The sequence below is a fragment of the Cupressus sempervirens genome, chromosome 10 (genome assembly GCF_028749045.1).
Source record: "Cupressus sempervirens isolate cs-2001-9-10 chromosome 10, ASM2874904v1, whole genome shotgun sequence".
Lineage (NCBI taxonomy): Eukaryota > Viridiplantae > Streptophyta > Pinopsida > Cupressales > Cupressaceae > Cupressus > Cupressus sempervirens.
The window spans coordinates 316,319,104-316,345,321 of record NC_143127.1 but is presented as its reverse complement, the minus strand read 5'-3'; the positions used below and the strand labels follow the sequence as shown (position 1 = coordinate 316,345,321).

Below are 26,218 nucleotides of genomic sequence, written 5' to 3'. Positions count from 1 at the left end.
ACTGAAAGGGCTTGCCAACGAGTTCCTTTAAGAGGTCATGGGTAGGGCCAAAGAGATCATATTGCATTATTATGGAGAAATTGGAAGGGAAAAAAATGCATTTGGTGTGTGATTAACCATAGATGGACAAATCAACTATAGTCAATACATGTCTTGGCCTACTACCTATCACAAAATTCCCTTCACTAATACATTTAAGGTTAACGAGGAGGTCATAGTAGGTGTTATGACATATATTGATAAGATGGTGTCATATCATGACTTGAGAGACAACATTCTTGATGAGTTGGGAGTTGATTGACATTTGGTCCTACCTATTCAAGGTCTACAATGGTGTGTACTGTTGATAGGAAGAAAAGACAATCAGTGGTTTAAAAATATAATTTAATACTAAAGTAAAAATCAAAAACATGTTTCTTATATTCTTTTACTTGATTCTTACATTTTTAAATGTTATTTTTTGTAGAATTATGATGTGATGCTAGCGCAACAAATCCTTTGTATTTTGTACCAGTCATGCAGTGCTTTTGGGTGTGAACCCAATTGAAGCTTATTAAAGTACATTCACACAAAGGATAGAAATAAATAGAATCAACAGCACCTCAATGATCTTCTTGCCTTTGTTTGGCACAAACCTTTGTTTTTTAAGTGGAAAGGTAGAGGGTATTCTATGTGAATCTGTTGGCTTGATCATTGATCCTTCTCACAAATAAATTGTTGATCAATAAAATAATGATAATAAAAGAAGCAAAAACAAAAAAATTGGATGTCATGGAGGATAAACAAATCACTTTAATTAGAAGAAACAATTCATCATCATTCTAATATTTTAGAACCTTGTAATTCAAAAGGCGTAAAAATTGAAGTTACATTACGGAGAAAGATGTTGTAGACCCTTGTAATTCATGGCCTAAAAATTAAGTTACAGTAGGGGGGAAAGCTGATGTAGATTGTATTAGGTTATTTTTCTTCTCCTGACATTTTGTAATACAAAACATTTATAAGCTTATGATATTATATATTTGAAATTTTAGATTGAGAGTATGAAATATGAAATTTCAAATATGGAGAATTTGAAGATCAAATGACATGTAATGTTTGAATTGTAACAAATTGATAGTCAAAGACTTCTATGTTCTTTAAATGCATTAATCTCTTTTATTTTCTTGTTTTGCCCAGTTCTATGTCCAAGTCAAAATTAGGGGCTGCCAATTTGAGTCCAAGTCAGAGACATCGAACATTGATGTTGATTGCCATATCATAATAGACGATATAAGAAATGTATATTTGCAGACAAATCTGTATCATACAGGACCGATATAAACTGGATTTGTACTAAATGTATCATGTGTGGAGCGGTAAATAGTTGTGATATTTGTGGATCTGTCAATGCAGCTCACAAATTCTTGTATCAAGTGCTTCAGCTATAGCAAACCTCACACACTGAATTGAGCAAATTCATGAGATTTTATGCCGTTTGCATCTTCTTCCAATTCTTCTACAACATTGAGAACAGGAAGAATTTACACAGTCCCTGGCAGCCAGATCATGACAACCAGAAAAGGAGCAAGTCACTGATTGTGCAGGTTTATTCTGAGGAACACACATTTTAGGCACACCAGCAGGAAATTCTTGTCGCCCAAAAACATGTGGCCTATTGATACTAACTTGTGGTGGAGGCATCACTCCAGATATAAGTGTCCATTCTGCCCTTGGATTCCCATAGTGAAATGCTGGAACAAAGTCCTTCCTTCTAACTAGATTTTGTGACATCCCAACTGATGATAAGTTTACGTAGGGATCAACTGTTAGTCTTCTGATGTTTGAATCAAATGGATAGGACAATGTTGGATGAAATTTGTGTATAGACTGTTCCTCTCGATTCGCTGGATGGTGATTTGCAATCTGATTTCTAAACGCAATATCCACTTCTCGTTTATGGAAACCGTTTCCATATAAATGATTATATCCATGACTAAAACTTGGTGTAACAAAGTCATTCCTTCTAGCATTGATATTTTGAGATTGATGGTTGACAGCTACATGTGCTTCTGATACTGCTACATTAGTCACCGGTGCAGCAAGAAAGTTTGGACATTCATTGCTTTCCTCTGGACCTTTTTTGTTTAATGGCCATAGTGTGTTGGAACAATCTGCCTCCTTCTCAGAATGCTTATGTGATGCCCTGTGGCTGTTCAATGTCTCCACTTTGCGTCGCTTTGAAGGTATTTCAAACTTATGAGAATTTTGAGAACGTTTATGACCTATCAAGGGCATTAAATAACTTAAGTTACATCCCAATTGCAGACTAAAACTACCATACAAATTGTCACACAGAGATACTAACCCCAACATATGTTGTCACATGTCTCAAATGAAAAACAGAATGGAAAAGAAATTTGTCATTGTTGACAAACCTGTACATCCATATTTCATCCTTGCAGCAGTTCTTACACTTCTAGCTTCAGCACCTCTTGCATGTTTCTCTGCCAAAACTTTGGCTCTCTCCGCTTCATTTGGCCAATGCTAGGAATACAGGAACATAGTATTAATGCTTATGTTTTCTTCATAATTACCACTAAACGAAGAGATATAAATAGAAACTGAATTATCAAGACTTTGAATATGCCTGATAGACACCTGTCGATAAGTTCGCATACGGTACAAGTTGCGTCCCTTGATAAGCAGTGGATAAAGTGGGGGCAAAGGCTTCATACCTGTGCTCCATAGGATTTCAACCTTTTCGATAGAGAATCATGCATGATTCAGAATCTGGTATAACCGTATATGATAGCAAACAACGAATACTGTTTGTATAAAATATAGAGAATCTGCTTACAGTAAAAGTATGCTGCTGCTTGGCTGCACCATAGCTTTCCTTCACAACTTTTCCCGCTACAGTACGTCTACCAATAGGATTTTGTGCTCCACCTCTTGATACAAGATCATATCTGCTCCAGAAAACACAAGGTACTATGGTTAAAACAGAGAGTGCAAACAAGAAATCATGTTGTTAAAATGGTGACAGTTACTACAGTAGGGAGAAATACTAAAAATAGTCGGCAGCGATGAATACAATGTCAATACTTTTTGTAAACCTTCTGTGTGAACAAAACAATATCCCCAGTACAAACATCACCTGCAGCATCAAGAGCACTATTCTCAAAACAGGTTTCATTGTAATCACAACTAATTATTTCCAAAACTGAAAGAAATAAACACAATTAAATTAGATTTTTGTGATTGAAAAGGTACTTTAAATAATAAAAAACAAAAGTTGAACATGCCTCTGCAATTAACGACAAATGATGATTTTGGATAAATTTTTTGGCCACCCCCATCTTTGATCCTGCAATCGAAACATCTATGACTATATGTTTGCTTCAAAATGAATGACACTGATAAGAAAGCAAAATAAAAATACTCTCTCAGTATCTTGATAGTAAGTTAAAAAATGATAGCATATGTCTTGTCATTCACAGACTCGGTTTCTCCAGAATAGATGAAGGAACTCTTAAACTAGATGCACTGTTTAAAGTAGTATTGGGAACCATTGCCCACAGCCCAAAGAGTTCAGAGAGATTCCAATTAGGATGCAGTGAATTAATTTAAAAACAGGCTTGTAATGCCTTAAATGCAGTTGTCATAATTTAATGGACATAACGCTTCAAATATATTACTAAATATCTTCTTTAATTATGGCCAGTGCCCAGTTTTTTTGTCGACTTAAAACTATCCTTTTGTTTATATGCTCAACTTTTACAGTGAACTCCTCCAATCTCAATCACTGAGTAGTAAGATTAATCAATTTAGTGGCAGCTGCTTTTGATGGCTACAATGTGATTCATTTGCAAAGTAGTATGTATGCCCATACCTTATAGAAACAGGCCATACCTAGCTCAAAATGGCCCACACCTAAAATGCACAATTTGTGTGCTCTGGAGTTAGTCTCTTACACACAGAGGTGTACCAGTGCATCAAACTTACACAATATATAACCAGAACAAAGAAAGTACAAGACAGAAACTAAATAAACAAAAAGTTGTCTGAACTAATAGTGGGGAATAGAAAGTACAGCTAAGCTATAAAATGACTATTACAAGAGAAATGAGAGAAGAAAGCTCACAAATAGGAGGTAGAAGAATACTAAGATCTCTTGCCCCTTCCTCTTTCAAAACCTGCACACAACTAGAAAGAAAAATGTCTCTGCCTCCACAGACAGCCAGGACCAATAGATAGATAATAGACAATCGATAATGGATAAAAGATAATGAAATAGAGTATGACCAAGGCACTATGATACGCTTGAACAAAATGAGATGAGATGAGCAAACTCCTCTTTGAAGCCACAAAGCTGGAGCTCGATGGAAAGAAGGTGAGGTAGAGTCAACAAATAACAAAGGTGATAGCGCTGCAACGTGAAAGAGAGCCAAAGAGCTCTGTAGAATGTCCAAGATGGTTAAGATTGCCTGAAGGCCAAGAAGAAGCATGGAGTGTCCAGAAGACCAAATGAAGCAAATTTGAGATGTTTTAAGCAAGTTCAAGGATTGCCCACATGGTGGGTCCTGAGAACAGGCGTTACGCTGCAGAAATAGCAATTGTTGTTAAGGAACAAGGATTTGTGGGAGAGTTTTAACCTTCAATTCTATTGTCTTCTTTACTGTGAATGTGGATGCTTACAAAATCTTCTCTTCAGCAATAGTAGCAGAGATATAAGATGGTTTATGAATTCTTCAATCATATTATCAGTCAACTGCAGAAATGTATGTTCAATGCTTTATATGTATTCTGATATTTTCCTTGAGTCTGAATCTTCAATCGAACAACACTGACTTCTCTTATATATTGCAGGTGAATATGTATTTGCAGATCGAAGGTATTGGCATGTGGTATTGATGTGTTTCCAAGAGATCTTTTTAACTCAGCATATAAACATTTAAGAATGGGCATGTCTCATGTAGAAACATGACTCTACGTGCCCTTTGGGCCCATAGGGTCATGCCTATACATGAGACGACCCTTCATCAACTTAATTAACAAACCATAACACTTAATTACATATGGGAGGAACCTGATCTACTTTGATGATTCCTTATGGTAAATGCCTGATCACAATAATTTCAACTGTTCATGAATCCCGACCATGAATGCATAGTCCACGATAGTGTTGTAGAATCATGTATGACTGTAATATTAATCATATTATGATCAGTATAATCCACAGCTTATATAGCCTGTGACATGACCACAATATGATTGCTGGTATAAGAGAGATATCAGATCGAACCATATTGAATAATCAGATAATAATACTTTACATATATATTTGTGTGTGTGTGTTAGTATATATTCAACTTGTTTGAGCAATAACCAGATATTAAGTATCTGACTTGTTAGATGGATACTTTGTAACTGATAGTTTTGGGTAAAATCTAGTTGCAAAATAAGATGACTAGCCACAACATGTGAGATAGAGTCTCTCCTACCTTAAAGGGAAGGCTCCCTCTTCTCACCGTTCCTTGGATCAACTCAAAGTAAGCAAGAAGTTGAGAGATTTTTGTGGAAGGGTGTCACTAATATTCCTTCCTCTTATCTTTCAAAAAGGAATCCACTTACTCGTGGAGCAAGTAATGGGTAGGGTGAAATCTCTAACTACACTTCTATTTAAAAGCTGAAAACGGTGATACTGATAAACCAACAATAACTCAAAGACTAGCTGAAAGTGTATTGATTTGGCTCTAAGTTTGATCGTATTTCTATATGAATAAGCTTTACTAATAGGGCACAAAGACTTCCAAAAGTAAAGATATCCTAATAATTTTGTGAATCAAGAAAGAGATATAAGCTACAGACAAAGCTTCTAGTCTATATATCTTTACAATTGCTCCTAGTCAAAGCTTTGGCTCCAATTGCTTCTTGACTCATTTTATACTCAATTATCAGAAACACAAGATCACATGAATCAAAGATAACATATGCAAATCACAAACAAAGCTTTCAATTTGCACAACTAACAATTGCACTCAATAAAAGTTCAGTTTCAATTGCTCCTTTCTATTCACTTTTCTATCAAAATAGTGCTACACAATCAAAGTTCTGCTAGCACAATTTCTCCAGAGCTAACTTGTATACAATAAAAGATGATTTTACAACAAGAGGGCACTCCTTTATATAGGTAAAGGAGTTGAGAAAAAGATGGAGGAAAAAGTGGGAACAACTCAACCAACTTTGACCAAGTCTAACTAGAAAAATTATTGGGTTACATGCAACTCACGTTACACGTAATTACATCATTTTATACTATGCATCCTTTTTGATAAAAACAAAATAACAATCTTAAAGATTGTTCTTTAGTGCCTTGAATTTGATGATAATATCACGCACTGTAGGAAGATCAGAAATCTCCATTGTCTTTGATATTGCCTCCATCCTTACTGCATTTGTAAATGCTGATTGCACAACCTTAGAATTTGCTGCTAGAGAATCTTGCAAGTGTTTTGCCAAAGATTTATACGAAGCAAATTTGTTCATTGTGTGAGAACCAAAAATCTTCAGAATCTAAATCAGCATTGACCTTGATTGTATATTCTGAAGTCATTCTTTCAACTGCAATCAGATTACCATGTTCATCAAGAATCTGACATCCCATTTTCTCTAAGTCACATGTGATCCCTGTTTCTATTGCCTGGCAACCTCCAAGAGTTGCCTGCAACTTTGTTATCAGTTTTCTCAATGTTTCTTCTTTGTAGCCCATAAGTTCTTGATTTCTAAAAAACATTTCACAAGATGGAAGAATGTCACATAAAACTATGGCATCTAAATCAAATTTAGCAATCTCATCCTAGTCATTGAGAATTCCTTTCAAATCATCAGCTTCTTGAGTCAAAGAGGAAATCAAATCTTGCTCCATTTCATCCATATCTTTGATACGTCTAAGGACTTTAACCGTATCTGTAATAGCTTGGACTCCTTCAAAAATGACTTCAACTATCCAAGAATTGGTAGCTTCAATTAGCTTTCTTTCCTTGGATGTCTGAGACATAACAACAACATTTTGAGAAGATTGTTGCCAAATAACTTCATTTAAGCATGCAACCTCATGCTTGAGCTGATTTTTCTTTTCCCACAATTCATGATTGCTCTTTGATACATTGGAAAGTGCATCTTGAGCATCCTGCAAGCAACTAAGTCATGATTGCTTTCCGATCTCTACCTTAGTGAACTTGTAATTGGAACGGGTAAACTCTTCAAAAGGTTTGTCCACCAGTGGCTCAGCAACCTCTACAAACTTGGTTTTTTCATAATCAACTAAGGTCCTTGAAACAATCTTATCTTTCAAAGGTTTGGACTTGTTTTCTTTACAGGAAGGTTATCGGGGGGTATAGCCACTTTCCTTCTCTTCATTGTAATTTTGCTTAACCATGCAGGCAAACTGAAATTTTCGTCTATGGAAACAGGTACAGTGGAGACCATTAGTATTGATCCTGATTGAACCTCGATTGTGACCGAGCTAGATTCAGTTTGCATAACTGAATTCATAGGTGCATAATGAAAGGATTTTGTCATGAATAACTCAAAACCTGTCAGAGACGTATCAAGTTGAGAAACTTGACCTTCTGTGAGTGTTGGAAAATCTTCAAACGCACTTCTCAAATGTTCATATTGATCATTTGTTAAAATAGGAGTTGTCGAAGATATAGGAAGAGCCAATGTATTGACTTTTAAAGCAGGGATCGAAGGAGTGAAAAAAATGGAAAATGAATCCACATCATCATCTATCTCATGCAGAAAATGTGCTTCCTGCATGGATGATTCATGAGTTTGTGCAGGTCTTGGGAGAGATATGATCATATCCCCTTCCTCTTCTTCATCTTCTTCGTCTGATTCTTCTTCTGATTGTTCCTCTTATTGTTCCTCTGACTCCTGGACTGGTTCAGGGATCTGAGATGATTTAAGTCCCTTTCCACCCTTCAGCTTGAATTGAAGAGACTTCTTCACATCAGAAAAAGAAGCTCCATCTTTACCTATAATTTCCAACTGTGACTTCCTTCCACGAGGACCAAAACTTCCACAATACAACCCAATTTTGGATTAACCCTTTTTACAAATTTAATTTTCAGCTACATTTTGGTGTTTGCTAAAATGGATTGAAATCTATCAAGGATAGATGTACCCTCCTTCTGCCATTGAATAGGAAAAGGGCATCTTTTATCAAAACCGGCTTGATGATATTCTGGATCAAGAATATTGCCATTTTCGATTTGAAAATCTGAAGGGATCTCAAGCATGTTAAGATCAATGATCTACTACAAAGTTAATCTACAGTAATCCATCTTCATTATATCCAATTATGTCTGCATGTCAATCCAAACATCCTCAATACGATGAACATGTGTAAAGGCCCTCTTGATTTGAGAATTCATTCTCTGTAATCAAAGTCAAACTTGGCTTTGAATCTATTCAAAGTAATCAACTGTAGTTCTGCTTCCATAGTTTTTGCTTTATGTACAAATTGATCATATAATTACCAATTACCAGGGGTTTGGCAAAAGAAATACCAAAACCTGGCCTATGCAAAGCATGTTGATCAAATTGAACATCAATGAGTTGTCTGGCTAATTCTATCAAAATGATCCTATCAGTAGCATACCTTGGTAAGGTATATGGCTCACCTTTAAAGTATCCAACCCTCAAGTAAAAGGTTGGAAACTAGATAAAGATACAACCATACTGATTTACCTTCTCCCAAGCTTCATCAAATACCCTTTTGATGGATAATTATCTATTAAACAGACACTAGAAATGCCCAAAGAAAGCATCTTGAACTCTTTTGTAATGGAAATTACTATTAGTCAGAGTAATCTAATCATAGTAATCCCAAACTGGAATTTGAAGACGATCTCCTTTGGTTGAGAGTCCAAAAAAAAATCCTATGGCAGCAGCAATATAAACAAGGTAGGAATTCATGTAGAAAGGCACTGAAGTCCCTACATTGAGCAATTGTTGACAAAGTGTAGTGTTGATTAGTTCTCCACAAAATGTGTTCTTTGTTCTCCATGATCTGGAAGATGAACTTATACATCCATGGTTCAAAATCGGTGGAATCTTTATGACCACAAATCCTGTTAAGAAGAATAATAAGATCTTTGTGCTCCTACTTGAAATTAGATCTGTGAACGGTCTTTGGCCATCTCGAAAAGTTGTTTCTCTCGGTATCCAACCAATATAGATTCACATACTTCTGATAATCTCCCTTATTTTCATTCCATACTTCTAAAGATGAATCTTTGGTCAAATCTATGCACTCTGGATTATGCGACACTTTGAAAATTTGTTTAATAAACTTTGGATCAAGGCTTATAATAACGTTGACATAAACATCCTTGATCGTCTTTGACTTTGGGCTCAAACGCTTAGCGCATCCAAGAACAAACTTTGGTTCCATGGCAGCCATGGGAAACGTAGACACCAAGTGAATATGACTCCTCTTGATACGTTTCATTTCATGACTAACAGGAGTTTCTACTCTTCGTAGGAAATCAGTCATGTACACATGTTCAATCTTTGTATCTAATAAATTGTCAAGAACGGTTATGACATGAGATGGAGTTGCATGAGCCAACTCTTTATCAAACTGGTATTTCATTTTGCCCTTAGATTTTGATGGTGAGGGCATCTCTTGTGTTTGTGTTGTAATACAAAAATTCTAAAACGTGAACACATCATAAGAAGATATTGCCATAAAAGGTTGATTCTTGATAAGCAACAAAGATTCAAGTATGGATTAGATACTTTCTAGACCCGATGAGATGATCTCAAAAAGAGACATCATACATATGCAGAGGATGGAAATGGAAGATGGAAAGAAAAACCATGAAGTGAGAATGGAAAGAGATGGATATGATTTAAGACATGATAGATGGATGAGAATGCGTGTGAATGGAGACTCTTGATTTTAAAAAGTGACTTGGCCTTTCAAGATGTCATTACACGGAAAGTAGATTACATGTATATGCTGTTAGGAATAAGGTGTCTCAACATTGGATAATTCCTATTCTTATTATTTGTTTTGTAAATGTATTTTTTGCAAATAATATAATTAAATGTGAGTGTACATGTCTAGTTGGCATGTTGATGTGTCACTTCACTTGTATGTGTCAGCATCTTGAATTGTGTGTAAGGAGATCGTGGCTGAAATGTTTATGACAGATTCCTATGATGCATAAGAGCTATATCTGGAAGATTTGATGATGGGTGAAGACGTTAAGACATGTGGCAATTGATCATTGAGTATTGTACACTCAAGTCTCCTACTTTTTCGAGGAATGGTAAAACCCTAATAACAGTTGTTCTTTGAAAGTTGCCCTAAAATGGAAAGCGCATGATATAAGCGTTTTTTAGGGTTGCAAATAGAAGAGAGTGAAAATGTATTGTTGGTATGATATGTTGCTACTAGATTTGTCTTTTGTGTCCTGAAAGAACTTGCATTGCAAGTGTGTTGTAACCTTTGTGTTGAAGATAATACATTGTGCAGGTTTTGGAGGGGTGGGGTTGTTTTACCAAACGATTTTCCCCCACCGGCATATCTTTGTGTTTATGTATTTTCTTTCTCTGTCTATTTTCTATATTCATGGTTGACTGCAATATTATTGTTTACTTAATATCGAATATGAAATTGTAAGGATTTAATAGGAATTTGCACAATACTTTCCTTAAGAGATTAGTGTAGGAAGTTGTTTCCACACCTGAGTTTCCTTACATATGCAACATGTAATGAGAATTGGAAAGTGAGATGACATGCGAATGCAGATGAAGAATGGGCTTACATGTAAGTGCATATGGAAATGCAATGAAATGCATTATGACAAAGAAGTGGAATGACATGTATTTTGCTCATGAAGTGTAAGTGCATATGGAAAGATGGAAATGCAATGTAACTTGAGGCGAAGTGAACTTTATAGACGTCTTTGAGGAAAAGTGAAGTCAAAGTACATGGGAAAACATGCACATGACATTTTTTGACTTTTAGTCAAAAACAGGTTCTAGAGATGCAATTATATGTAAAAGACTTTTCATGTAATCATGTCATGGGATTGAATGCGGAAAGTGAGATCAATGAAAATGGAAATGGAAACTGATATTACATGTACATGTGGATGATGGATGGAAATACATGTAATCGCATTTGAAGAATGAGATGTGAAGTGTTGTGACATGGAAAGATGGAAACGGAATGAAATGATGCTCTTGCATGAAATGAAAGGTGGAGTGAAATGAAACATGGGAAAGAACTTGCAACTTTTTCAAAATGAAGAAAAGCCGAAAAGCAAACACACAAAACACAAAAACAAACTCAATAGAAAAACATACCCTTGGCATCAAAATCAACAAGTCTAAAACATCAAGTTAAAACATGCACAAAATCAGCAAGATAAGCAAAAATTAATTAACAAAAAGGAAAATGTCCACTTACATGATGATTGTGTGCCTTAAATGAAGGAGAAAGAAGCTCCAATGTTGAAAATTTCTCAAACAATTTTGGATTTTTTCAACCTTACAATAAGGAATTCGAAATGAGCATCCAATGAGGCATTTTTCATTCCCAATATGAAAATCGTGCCCTAAAATCCCTCAAGCTTCCAACCTTTTTGTTAAATGCAAGTTTATGGGACGTTTTTGGGTAAAAACGTGGTTTCCCAAGTGCATTGCATGAGTCAAAAACATGATTCTTAATGCTTTGAACATGGATAAATACGCCAAAATGCCCCTTCTCCAAGCAAACACATGATCTTTTTCACTCTAAAATGGACATTTTTGGTCAAAAATGTGGCTGCATTATGACATAAAATGCATAATTTTTCACAAGGAATCCAGCGTCTTTGATAGGAGAATGCATGAAAATGCAAAAATGCCCCTTGTGGAAATTTTTCAAGTCATTCCATGGAGAAATCTAGGAGAAATCACTAAAAACGGGTTCTTGGAGCCCAAAGTCATGAAACTTTTCAAAAACTGGTTTTGGAAGAGCAAATGCATGAAGTTGAATGCAAAACGGAACATTTTTGTGTGATTGCATGTTTTAAAAATGCATTATAGGCCTGAACGCACCTTCTAGAGGCCATTACATGTTTTAAAAACATGTAGTGGATTCTCCCAAGGAAAAAATGCACCTTTAAGGTGCATTTGCATGTTTGAAAAACATGCTTTTCACCCAAAAACGGGTTTTAGAGATATGTTTGCACGTCTTTGGTGCAAAACGCACCTTTTTGGTGCAATTAGATGTGTTTGTTACTTATATATGCAACCCAAGGCAAAAATGCACCTTTTAGGTGCATATGCATATTTTTAAAATATGCATTTAAGCTAAAAACACACTTTTTTTGTGCAATTGCATAAAACATATGTAACTCAACTTTTTGACGTCATTACACATTTAAGTTGAGTTTACATGCATTTGCATCAAAAGCACACCTTTTTGGTGCTATTTCATATTTTCTCATTTACATGTTGCAAACAACTTAAGTGATCATTTAAGCATATGTCAATTTTAATTTTAATCAGTATCACTTAAGTGGCACATAAATAATATTTATATTATCATATTAACAATATAAAGTGCAAATATCATTTAATAAGCAATATTTATTAGAGCATTTGATTTAAATATCAAAAATTAAATTGAACTATATAGTTAATATAGTCACTTAACTGAAAAATTAAAAAGCAAAACTCAACTTAAAAATATAACATAAAGTGCACTATAGTTACTTCAAGTGAAAATTTAAATTATAAAGTAACTTAAAAACATAACATAAAGTGAATTTAAGTCATATTTTTCAAAAAGTGAATGTCAAATTAAAAATATAACATGATATTTTTAATTCATGCAGTTGCATAAAAAAGGTCCACTTTTTGGGCACTAAATTGGTCATAACTTTTGATTGCCAACTCAGATTGAGCCCTAAGATAGATCAAATCGAAGGGAAAACCGAAAGCAATGACTTGAGCAAAACCAAAGGACTAAAAACCAACAAACACACACCAAAAAACGAAGAAAAAGACAATGAAGGCCTCAAAAATCAAGTATAGGCTTGACAAGAAGAAAAAAGAAAAAGACTTGACGAAAGCCTTCAGTAAAAAGATTCATTATATCAATTGTTGTTGTTTGATTGATCAATACAAAACAATTAAATAATGAAATAAGCTTAGAGAAATACCAAAATAGTTTCAAAAAGTTTTGTACTGTTACCTACATTTTGTGGTGACAAAATGCAGGACAACACGACTGATGCTACACATCCAACAAGTGTAACATCACAACGGCCACCTATGTGTTAGGGGATTTGCAAGACAAATGTATGTGACATGGAGATCTCCATGGCACTCACGCATCATACGCCAAACATGTCGTGTGGTCAAGAATGCAGACAAGAAAGTGACAAAGCCAATGGATAAAAAATGGAGGTTTACGTGGAATTTTGATTTTTGACTAAGGTAGCGGTATTATGCCACAAAGTATACAAGGAGTAATTTACGAGACTATACTTTTCCCCCACTTTAGCAAGCATATTATTAGTGGAAATGAGAACTAAAGTAGAGAAAACATACCCAAGGGTCTTTTGTCCACGTAGAGTTGTCCCTAAAGAAAAGCTCTGAAATTTTCCAAGATTGCATAAAGTATGCAAGCCACAAACAAGCATGCTAGATGAAAAGAAAGATAATGATAAGATAGTGGTAAGTGATAACTAATGGTACACCAATATGGGTAGCAAATTGTGTTATACTAGATAGCCATACAATAGAACCATTTTGGCTGCACCATTACAAGTTACAAGGGCTAGATAGCCTTATGAATAGAGCAACTTTGATATATGCATAGGAAAGGCAGATAGTTGTATGATAAGGCAACTTTGATCATGCAGGTACAAGTAGCAAAGGCTAGGTAGTCATACAATAGGACAAGAGATTTGATAGCATTGATATGAGTTGTAGAGCTAGATAATCATAGATTAGGAAAAGAGATTTGATAGCATTGGTACAAGTTGTAGAGATAGAGAGCCATGCAATAGGTCTAAAGATATGTCAATATGAGTAGCAAAGTTAGATGTTCATACAATAGGGCAAAAGATATGCCAATATGGGTAGAAAATCTAGATGGTCATGCACAGGGCAAGAGATTTGATAAGTGAATTGGATCCCATGGAGATAGATGAAATAGGTTTATAAAATTAATTTTCAGAAAACAAACAAAATAGATTAAAAAATCTAATTTTCAGAAAAACTTGTAATATAGACAATAAGATATAATAGCCCCCCATAAGAATAAAACATGTTTCTCAAAGGGAAACATAATTCATTCTAAGGAGAAAAAGGACATTGTGGCATGTCAACATAACTAGATGTTTCTATGGAATGTCGTCCGACAACAAGTGTCACATGATATCCACGACATCAAGACAAGCAAGAAGAGATAGGGAGATCAAATCATTTAGCAAATAACAATAAAAAGATCTCTAATAGTAATATATGACTGCAAATGGGTATTTCATGAGGGTCAAGGACTTTGGATCTAAAGATCACACAAAGACAAAAACAAATTGAGTCCATTGTCCCTGAATGTCAAAATTCAATATACAACAAACATGAAACATGATAACAAGGAAGTTACATATCACACTCTGTCTCCAAGTACAAATGGAGTAAATTGGGTACTATAGAGGGGCACAATATTTAAAGACAAGCATGGGTGAATACAGATAAGTACATTCCAATCTACAGATGTAGAAGTGATAATTGCTTCACAGATCATCCACCAATAGGATCTTGTCCTCCCGATTTCGGTCTTATGGGAAAGAGATCATGACTAAAGTGGAATTGTCATTACGGTAGCCATGCCTCACCAACTACAAAAGCCAAGGATGAAGTCGCTTTGATGTTCTCATCAAATAGCTGAACCAGGGAAAGCATGAGGCATTGTAAAAAGATTTTTGTCAACATCAAAACCTCCCCAAGAAAATCAAATATACAAGCCTTGTAGGATACAGGCAACTCAACTTGAAGAAGCCAAATCCCTGACCTTTGTGAAAGTGACAAGCACAAGAATAGACAAGGATCCACTCAAGCAGACTTTTGATGGAAAAACTTTAGTACAAGGCCTTGCTCAAACTTTCTCTTAAAGGTTGGAGGGGATACCCTATGATCCACTATAGCGTGCCTACGAACACTAAGAAATTTGGAATATTAGGATGTGAGGTGATCAACAGAGTTACATGGGAAGGGGAGATTAAAAACCTAAAGCCTCTTAGCAAAAGGCTCAACAATCACTTTTGGAGCAACAAGAAGCAAGACAAAGGATGTGGCTAGCCAAGGGATAGATGCAATAAGAGATTAAGCAAGAGAAAGGGCAGCGAAATTGTTGGTTAACACCCTCCTAGATTTGGTTTATACCTTGACTCTCGAAATGCTTAATGCGTGGAGGAGCAAAAGGATGTTACCAACAGAGGGGTCAATGTATGTGTTATATCACTGCCCTCTGAATTGAAAGGTACAACTCCCTTGAGTGCAAAGATTTGCAATAAGCACTGTCTTTCATAGATCAAGGGTTTAGGGGTATGCTCTTGACCAGAGAGCAATAGAGGCAATATCTAGACTACTTGTAGACACAAGCAATCCAAGCAAGGAGAAAGATTTGGACAGCTGACAACACCCACAGATACGGCTGCTACAAGTTATCTTTAAGCTCTTTTATACTACTTCTAACTTCTACTCTACCTCTACTCCTACTTCTATAACTACTAGATGCAAGGAGTGCACAATAAGGACAAAGCATTCATGAACCCAAGTGGCTCTCTGGTCAGAAATCTTCCAGTTCACAAAGTACACAATGCAAAACTATACCATTTAGATGCTATAGAAACAAGAAAATGGAGGACTTAATGATATAGTGATACAAAGCCCACCATGTCAAATTACAGCAACTCACAGTTTGCTTCTAACCTAATCAGTTTCTCACCAATACAATCCACTTTCAGTCACTGGAATGAACATGCAACTAACTATGAAATGCAATGCAGCCAAGGAAAAGAAACAGAATCACGTATGAAAAACAACACACAGTTTGCTTGTATTGCCAACACTATTAATACTCAGATCAGCAAGAAATCAGTAGCGTCACAATTGTCTTCAATTCCAAGGGACACTAATCAAAAAAAGAAATGAACAAGCATTCCTAGTAAATCAAATAGACACAACTACATAGCCAATTCACACCAAAAGTTTGCCAATCTTTTGTTCATCTTTGAAAGTTACCTTTATAGGCCCTCATAGAATTTTTGGCCGGTTACATTTCATCATTACATATCAAAGCATTCGTGGAGGCATAGCCAAAATTAAAAAATATCTTGGCCCTATTGTAGGAGATTGCATAGCCTAGGCTATCAAATTCTTAGGTGGGGCACTGTCCTACATGCTTCTCTTCTTCCTCTCAATAGTATCCTCCAACCAAGAGTCAGTTGTGAGGACATTAAGTGCTGATTGTAGAGCTGTAGGATCAAACAATTTTGAGGCCATCGAAGGAGTCTCATTCTTCCTACTAGAGAAAGGAAATATTACAGTTTGTAATGTTCTTGAGTCCTATGTCGCCTTTGGAGACAATCTTCTTTCATCCGTTGGGGAAAAGTACACAAGATGGTGCTATTTCAGAAGCCGTACAGTGTGCACATAGTAGTACAGATGGGGTATTGTACGGTCACCAAGGACAGTGGAAGCCATATGGTTGCCAAGTACGGTGAAGAGGAGAGGATGTCGTACAATATGGTGAATTGGCCATACAATGTCTATGAAGGTCGTACGATGTTTAGGGATGAAGGTCGTACGATGTTTAGGGAGGGTTGTATGGTAAACAGAAATGGCCGTACAATGGTCAAGTTGTATGTGAAGATGGAGGGGTGGCATACTGTGTAAGGGCCAGGTAGGCCGTAGTGTAAGCCGTACGATGGATAGATGGAGGATGCAAGGGAAGTACGGGCGTGTGGATGGATGGTGTATGGAAGAATGAAGGCCGTATGGACAATGAGGTAGTAGTGCGGAAATAACTGGAAGCTGCACAGTTAGGTGTCTGAGTCGGGAATGGTAAAACATAACTATGAAATGCAATCATGTTCATACATAAACACAACAGATTTAGATAAAATCTAGACACAATAATACAGATAATCCTTCAATTAATATATGCCGAAAGATGATGCTCCGATTAGCCAAATCTGAGCAAAGTATTACAGGCAATGAAATAGGGTGAGGATTAAATCCCACCGAAACCGGATAAACCAAATAGGGAAGGTTTTTCACTTCCGAAATGGCGAACAACAGAGAACTCCAACAGGAATTTGCAGTACAGAGAAAATAATCCAAATTGCATACCTAAAGACTACTTATAAGTCGTGCTTAAATACCCATCGAGGAAAACTTTCTAAGGGTGTACAAAGATAGCCAACAACGACACAAACTATGGAATAAAACAAAAATGGGTCCGAGATATATTAAATCAATTAGCCTAGTAACAATAGTTTGATTAATAATCTATTTTATGACGGGGATATTATAGTCCTCTCGTCTCAAAATTTGCTTGTCCTCGAGCAAACGCAATGTTAGATGCTGTAAAATGTGCTCGCCTTCCTAAGTTGTGTCGTCCAGTGGCAAGTGTTTCCAACATACCAAATATTCCTTCATTGTTCGGTTCCGTAGGGTCTTCTCACGTACTTCAATAATCTCTGTTGGTTCCAATATGAGCTTTCCTTCTTTATTGAGCGACAGAAGGTCTATAGCTATCATGACGTTCTATTCCATAGCTTTTTTCAGGCAAGAAACATGAAAAACATTATGAATACGGCTCCCCTCTGGAAGTTCTAGCTCGTCGGCGACTTCACCGATGCAGTGCACTACACGATAAGAGTCATAAAATCGTGGCTTCAATTTTTCTTTTCCCTTTTCTTTCAATGAGGATTGTCAGTATGGCTAGAGCCTGAAGTAGACTAAGTCTCCCACTTCGAAACTCCTCTCTATTCGGTGTCTTTTAGCGTACATCTTTTGTTGATTTTGTGCCCGTTGTAAGTTTTCTTTTAGGTATCTTAGGATGTCCTATCCCCCCTGAAGCCAGTCCCTTGCCCTTGGTGCACGACTGTCTCCCAAAATTGTGTCGATGAAGGAGAAAGGTTCGTACCTGTATAGAGCTTGAATGGTGCCATCCCGATGGAAATGTGATACATGGTATTGTAACAATATTCTCCTAGGTGTATCCATTTGACCCACACCCGTTGTTGTGCCAAAACATAGTTTCGAAGGTAACCTTCGAGCCACTTGTTCACAATCTTCATTTGTTCATCTGTCTGAGGGTGGTAATTAGTACTTGGTGACAATTTTGTCCCTACCAACTGAAACAGTTATATCCAGAAGATACTGATAAATCGCCCATCCCGATCACTGACAATGTTTTGGGGTAACCCGTACAGACGAAAGACTTCTCTAAAAAATAGATCAGCAACTTGTGCAGCCTGAACATTTGAGGAGATAGCGAAGAAATGTGCGTACTTTGTCAATCTGTTAACCACCACGAAGATGCAATCCTTTCCATTCACCTTGGGAAGCCTAGTTATGAAATCCATCAAGATACTTTCCCACTTATGTCCTAGAATTGGCAGAGGTTACAATAACCCAGTAGGTAGAGTATGTTCGGACTTGTTTTGCTGGCAGACCGCACACTCTCTTACATACTGAATACGTCTCCTTTAAGTCCTTTCCATGAAAACCTCTCCCTGAGACTTCTGTAAGTTTTGAGGAAGCCCGAGTGTCTTGCCAAGGGTGAGTCATGTACCTCCATCAAGATTTTCTGCTTCAATTTGGATTTTGGCACTAAAAATATCCAACTCTTATAGTAAATGATGTCATCCACCACTTTGTACCGATCATCCTAGGTGTTGCCATCCATTAGCTCATAGGCAAATGTATTTTTGGAATATTCTACCAACAAATATGCCTTCCAGTCAGCTAAAATCTGGTTTACTGAGCAGATGGTAGGTTTCCTGAACAAGGTATTTGCAACCACATTGTTCTTTCCTTTCACATATACAATGTCAAAATCAAAACACTAAACCTTGCTTACCCATTTTTGTTGCCTCCCGTTCAAGTCCCGTTGCTCAAGAAAATATCTCAAACTATTGTGATCCATACGAACGACAAACTTGACACCCACCAAACATTGTCGAAATTTGGTTAGTGCATGTACGATGGCCATCATAGATGGAATATAAGCGTTATGTTTGCGTAAGCTTCCTACTCTCATAAGATATAGGGTGTCTATCTTGCATCAGTACCGCGCCAATGCCTTCTCTAAATGCATTGCACTCCAAAATGAACGGTCAAGTGAAATCAGGGAATGCAAGTATGGGACAAGTGCTCATTGCCTCTTTCAACTTATCAAAAGTGAGTTGTGCCTTTCATTCCACTGGAAAGACCCCTTCCTTATCAGGTCTGTTAAAGGTGCACTGAGCTAAGAGAATCCTTTAATGAACCTTTGGTAATAACTGCACAGTCCAAAAAACCCTCGCAAATCCGTGAGTGATTTTAGGAAAGGCCAATCAAGGATAGCCTGAATCTTCTCCTGATGAACTTGAACTACGTATTTATTGATAACATGCCCTAGGTACAATATTTTTGTCATACCGAATTCACACTTGGATTGCTTGGCGAACAAGGATTGCTCCATGATCCTTAAGACTTCATCCAGATGCTTCAAGTGCTCCTCCCATGTCCTGCTATAAATAAGAATATCATCAAAAAATACCAGTAAGTACTTACGCAATTGTCTATTGAAGATGTGATTCATGCATGATTGGAATGTAGTAGGTGCATTTGTTAATCCGAACGACACGACCAGGAACTCATAATGTCCATAGTGACAAGGAAAGGCCGTCTTTTCCACATCTTCCTCCCTCATGCGGATCTGATAGTAACCAAAACTGAGATCTATTTTTGAAAAATAGACTGCGCCATGTAATTCATCCAACAACTCATCTATCCTTGGAATGGGATATCTATTCTTTATTGTTTTTTTGTTCAACGCACAGTAGTCCACACACATGCGCATCATCCTGTCCTTTTTGACCAAAACCACTAATGACACGAAGGTGCTAGAATTGGGACAAATCCATCCTTTCTCGAACAGTTCCTGAATTGCCTTTTCAATCTCATCTTTGAATTTCTTAGGATGGCAATAAGGTGTGGTTATGACCGGCTTGGCTCTTGCTTCCAACTTGATAGTGTGTTCAAACCCTCGATGAGGTGGTATGGCAGGAGGAATGTCTATAAAAACTTTATCATGTTCACTCAAAATATTTTCGAGATCATCATCCTGGGGAGGTGTCCGTTGCCCTTTTATAGGTTTTGCCGAGACAAAATAATGTGCGGCCCAAGCAACGTCATCACGCTGAAAAATTGCCTCCATCCGATGTGTAAAAATTTCCTTCAAACCCTCATTTGCCATTCCATGGAGAACAACCTTCTTTCCATCGACAATAAAAGTGAAGTCCATCTATTTAAAGCTCTAAGTGTATTCATCAAGTGTCTCCATCCATTGTATGCCCAAAATAACTTGCATGTCATCAAGGTCCACTATGAAGAAATCCTAGGTAACTATGTGATTTGCCATTGTGATACTTAGCTGAGGAACAAGGTGTGTGCAAGGCAGAAGAGTCCCTCTAGTAGCCTTGACCTGAAATCCTATGTGCGTCTCTGCTGGTAGACCTCTTCGTTTTACCAAAGATGAGCTTATGAAGTTAAGGGTAGCTTCGTTGTCAAGCATCACTATAACCCTTTGTCCTTGAAGGGTTCCCCTTACATAAAACATTGTGCACCTCGGGCTACCGACTAGGGCAATAGTTCCTCCACGTTGTACCAATGCTGTAATTCTTTCCGTACAGTTCAAACTAACCATTTTGGTATCCTTATGGGGTTTGTTATCTTCAATGGGTATATCTTCCTATTCGTCCTCATCATCAAACACGACCTCAATGTATTGGATCTTTCCTTTGCCGAGGCACTTGTGCCCATGGTACCTTGCAGTTAAAACATAGTTTCTTCCTTCAGAGTTCCTGTCTAGTAGCTTCATCCAACAACGACCTCCTTGGCGGAGGTCTATTATCTATCCCTTGGAAACATCGGCGGTTTGGAGTATGAGTAACCCCGAGAGGATGATGTCGATGATGATGTCATACTTCGTGCCTTCTTAATGACCTCCGATAGGGTGGCAGGATTGAACCATTTCACCCAACCTTTTAGTGGTTTTGTCAGTCCGTCCATGAAGAGCACTATCCATCTTCTTTCAGAAATGTTCGTGACCAAGAGAGTTATGGGAATTTTCACAATGTACTGGTCAACCAATCCAATTTGCCTCAGCTGTGCCAAATCTTTGAAATTTAGTTCTGGATCTTTACCATCAAATCGATCTATCAATCTCTCAATGAATTCCGCATAGGTATTTATTTGATCATGCCCCAGTGTGATGGTGTCATGATGCCACCATTTATGCACAACTCCCTCCAAGTGTAACTGTAATGTTCCTAAGTCCTATGTCGCCTCTAGAGATGATCTTCTTTCGTCCATTAGGGAAAGTACACGGGATGTTACTATTTTAGAAGTCGTACGGTGCATGTAGCAGTACAGATGGGGTATTATACGATCACGAAGGAGGATGGAAGTCCTACGGTTGTCAAGTACAGTGAAGAGGAGAGGATGTCGTATGTTCTCTATGAAGACCGTACAGTATTTAGGGAGGGTTGTATAGTAAACAGAAATGGTCGTACGGTGGTCAAGCTGTATGATGGAGATGAAGGGGTGGCGTACAGTATGAGGGCCAGGTAGGCGGTACTATAAGCAGTACAGTGGGTAGATAGAGGATGAAAGGGAAGTACGAGGGTGTGGGTGGATGGTATGTGGAAGAATGAAGTTTGTACAAACAATGAGGTAGCAGTACAGAAATGTCCGGAAGTCATACAGTTAGGTGTCTGAGCCAAGAATAGTAAAACACAACTATGAAATGCAATCTTCTTCATACATAAATACAACAGATTTAGATAAAATCCAAACACAATAATACAAATAATCCTTCAATTAATATATGCCAAAAGATGATGCTCAGATTTGCCACATCCGAGCGAAGTGTTACAGGTGACGAAATAGGGTGAGTTAAATCCCACCGAAACCGGATAAATGAAATAAGGAAGGTTTGGGAAGGTCTTTCACTTCCGAAATGGCGAACAACAGAGAACTCCAATAGGAATTTGCAGTACAGAGAAAATAATCCAAATTGCATACCTAAAGACTACCTATAAACCGTGCTTAAATACCCATCAGGGAAAACTTTCCGAGGGTGTACAAAGATAGCCGACGGCGACACAAACTACGAAACAAAACAAAATTGGGTCCGAGATATATTAAATCAATCAACCCATTAACAATAGTTTGATTAATCATCTATTTTATGATGGGAATATTACACAGTTTTAGTTACAAAATAAGCAGAGGCATTACCTTGATCCGTTCCTCCTCCTTGCTGCAGTTGTGGAGTGATTTGCACTTGTCCATCTCTACCATCTCCATCAAGGCCATAGTCTAGTTGATTTCTATCTCAATTGAAATTGATTACTGGAACCGTGGAATCACCATCTTTACCCGTGTCAGGTAGAGAGCCTCCTCAAGTAGGAGAGACTTGTACATTCTTGTCATCTAGTGGGTGATCACCTCCTTCTACTGTCAAAGATGGTCCCATAGATGTAGAAGTAGTAGCTGCAGTGGTAGAAGTGGGTGTTGATGTTGTTTGAGCTCCACCGGACACGCCTATAGATGAGCCGATAGAATCCGTCCTCTTTCTTTTGGCTCTCCTCCACTCTACCCATTTATCGGTCCTTTTTATAACTTCATCCATGAGAATCTCCATTTTGTCAATTTTTGGGCCCTCTGGTGGAGTAGACAAAATAGGTTGGTCTTTGATCTCTCTTTCATAGGTAGAGGACCACAAATGCCATCCATCATCCTCTATATCATCCACATGGATATTCAATTTGTATTGTTTGACTTGCTCCACAGTGAGTCATGACCAAAACTTATCCCTAATTTGAATTTTAGTGTAGCAACCAACACAATAATCTTCTATATCTGACACATGCTTATAACAGGAGCCTAGTTACAGATTATCCTTCATGTAGCTCATTGGATCAAATTGTGGCCTTATGACTTCATAATCTTTCATCTTATATTTTCCCTCAAAGGCCTTTAACAAATTTTTTGCATTAGATTAGGATGCGTATGAATATGGTCCTATAACAAGTGGGAAAGGAATTATCGCTTTCTTAACAACTGAGCACAAGGTATTAACTTCTAGAACTTGTCTACATAATTCGATTAACACAATTTTTATCTTCTGGATACCTTGGTAGCCTCCATGGCAATCCATTGAATCATCTGATTCTGATATAAGAGAAAGACGGGAATTCAATGAAAAATCAACCAAATTGTTTCACCACTGCAATAGCTTCAAGTGAATATCTTCTTTCTAAACTCCCTTGTAGCTCTCTACACAATCTCATAGTAAAGGCATCATTCACCTTCACATACTCCTCATAGCTCTTCTCCAGCTGCAAGCAGGTATAGAATTCATAAACTTTCGTATACTCATCAAAGTCTCCAATACATGGAAAACCTGGCCACAAGTGATGGGCTCCCAGAATGTATATTAGGTATGACGACATATAAAATTGTTTGAAATCCTTCGTCGAGTTCATCTAGTTGCTTAGCTTGTCACAAATAATCTGCGTCCAATCAATGTACTATCCATCAACACATCACTTGCACTAGATAGAAATAGTGCTCAATAAAATTAAGGACCTCCTCATGTCCTTTCAGTCTCAACAATAGGGCCAAGATATCTACTATTTCTCGCTTCATATTGGTCCCAAACATAGTCTTTGGGAGCTTACTCTTCTTGCTCTTGGGTGGTTGGAACCATGTTGTCAAAATGTCTCCTCGCCTCGAGTCTTCTTCTCATTGAACATGGCCGCAGATGAGCCAAAGTCAATATCACAATATTCTTCTTTGTCTGGAATGCCAAATGTGCTTTGCATAAGAACTCTATCAAGTGTGAGCAAGATAGAATCGTCAGGCATCTTAATCTGCTTAGATTTTTCATCATACCGAGCTATGCATTCCTTAACGAGTTCAAGTGCCTATACTACCATGGGGAATCCAACAACCTCCACTAGCCCACTCTCTTTAAGCTTTAGAGTGATAGGGTGAATGGGCTAAGCATTCAATCTCCTGTGCAAGTCTTTAAGATTATAAAATCTAAAAGACATGTCTGTATAGCTCTTAAGCTCACTCTCTAATCTAGGCAAGTGATTAGTTCCACCAATCCTTTCAGCCATTTGCTATATAACATCACACAGAGCAGGAAAACTTGCACTAATCATGAAATTGTGCTCGTTGCAATATGCAGAAGTGAACTTACCAATAATTCAATCTTATTGAATCCCAACTTGAACGTTGGGCATTGAATTTCCTGCATCACACGAGTGAATAACGATCCCTTAACTTAGATTTCTCTTTTAATGGTGCAACAATTGAATTTACATTTAATTCAGTTGGTTAACGGTTCAATTTCATATCAAATACACCATTAACGAGAAGTTGTACCATGGGTTTTAGTCTTTAACCCTTTGCACAAAGAAGAATGAACTTTTCTGATTCTCAGGCTTTCAAAGAAGTGGCTCACAACGGGAGAATCCAAAAGCGATGCTCATTAGCCAAGTTAGGAAAGAAGCCTTACCTTTGCATTTCTGCAACACTCCCTTTTAATTATTTCGGAGTGTGACTTCCATTGCTTTCCCAACAAGCTTAAAAACTTCACAATTTGCCTCTATCAAAATCGTGGCACTTTAAGTGCACTTCTGGCTATGGAGAACTTCATTATCGATTTTTCGGAAAACCCTTATACTTTAACCATTTTATTCTCTCGAGTGCCTTTAGGAAGCATAATGTTGGCATCCCCAACCAAATATTTTGTTTTATAGCTGGGCTGCTGCCACAAATTGCAATTTAACACAGCCCGTCAGAGAAATGGCCTTTAACGTGCTTTTCTGAAACTGGACGTGTCTATTTTCATTCTTTCTAAAAGGGCATTATAATTAGTTACTTTCTGAAGAATATTAGGCCTTTAGACTTGAGCCATTAACAAAAGGTGCAATATACTTAACCTTTCGAGCAAGTAGCATTTGGAGTGCACTCCCAAAAAAAGGAGAAGTTCGTTCACTACTTTTTTGAAATGCCTTTATAATTAGGCATATTTACTTGGAGAAGCAATATATGAGCATTTCCGAAAGAATATTTGCTCCTGCTATGAAGGGATATGTTCCAAATATGCTTTGTTGGAGAAGTGGCTTGAAAGGTGCTCCATTGGTCGTAAGAGTAGTTGAAACATGGAAAATCCGATATGGCTCAGATTTAACTGAAACTTACTAATCAAAATGATCATTTCACTTAAGGCCTCTCTAAATAACTCTAGGGATTGAAAGCTTCATGCACATGCCTTATGCACTCGATCCAATGTGCTTCTTCGGAAAGTTGATGTTGTGGGTATACTAGCACACTAAAAATGGCCAAATTCTGACAAGGCAATTCCTATGTTTAAGACACTCCAAAACGGTTCTTTTTTACTCAGAATGCCTTCAATCCTTGCTAGAATGAAAAACTCCCTGTGCATAGCTCATAGAAGGGACATATTCACACTTTCGAAAAAGTGCCCTCTAGGGTGCTCTATTGTTCGAAATCGTAATTGCAAGGGTGATTTTCCGGCAAGGGGAAAATCGTCTCACTTTAGCTTTGGGGTGCCTCGTAGATATCTCATTTTGGTTCAAAATCCGTCTAGGCACCTTTAGAATACGAAAATCCAACTTCATGCTTCATGGAACGAGCTAGGTCCATGTTTTTGAAAAATGGAAGATCTAGCTTGCTCTGCACCCAAAATGAGCTCTTTTTGAAGATGCTCACCACTTCGCATCTCTTCCCCTAAGGACACATGATCTTGTTTGAGAAACTTAATACAGACTCCCTGCGTACGTATCCATCATTTCCATCAAAAAAAATGGAGTTAAATTCTCTCTGTCAGAAAACTAGGTTC

General features: G+C 37.4%; 1 protein-coding gene across 3 annotated transcripts in view; it reads right to left on the bottom strand.

Moving 5' to 3' along the window:
• Nucleotides 1-1,128: 1,128 nt before the first annotated feature.
• LOC149533888 (uncharacterized) overlaps nt 1,129-26,218 on the bottom strand; it is a 105,875-nt gene continuing 80,785 nt past the window's right edge. For 2 of the 3 annotated variants that reach the window (XM_089805272.1, XM_089805273.1), the window contains 6 exons: nt 3,288-3,349; nt 3,088-3,139; nt 2,840-2,951; nt 2,641-2,739; nt 2,418-2,526; nt 1,129-2,264 (listed from right to left, as the gene is read on the bottom strand). In XM_089805272.1, the coding sequence (XP_089661398.1) occupies nt 1,459-2,264; nt 2,418-2,526; nt 2,641-2,739; nt 2,840-2,951; nt 3,088-3,139; nt 3,288-3,349 (1,240 nt within the window). In that variant the 3' untranslated portion in view covers nt 1,129-1,458. The remainder of the gene's footprint in view (nt 2,265-2,417; nt 2,527-2,640; nt 2,740-2,839; nt 2,952-3,087; nt 3,140-3,287; nt 3,350-26,218) is intronic. The other variant, XM_089805274.1, reaches the window with a different exon arrangement.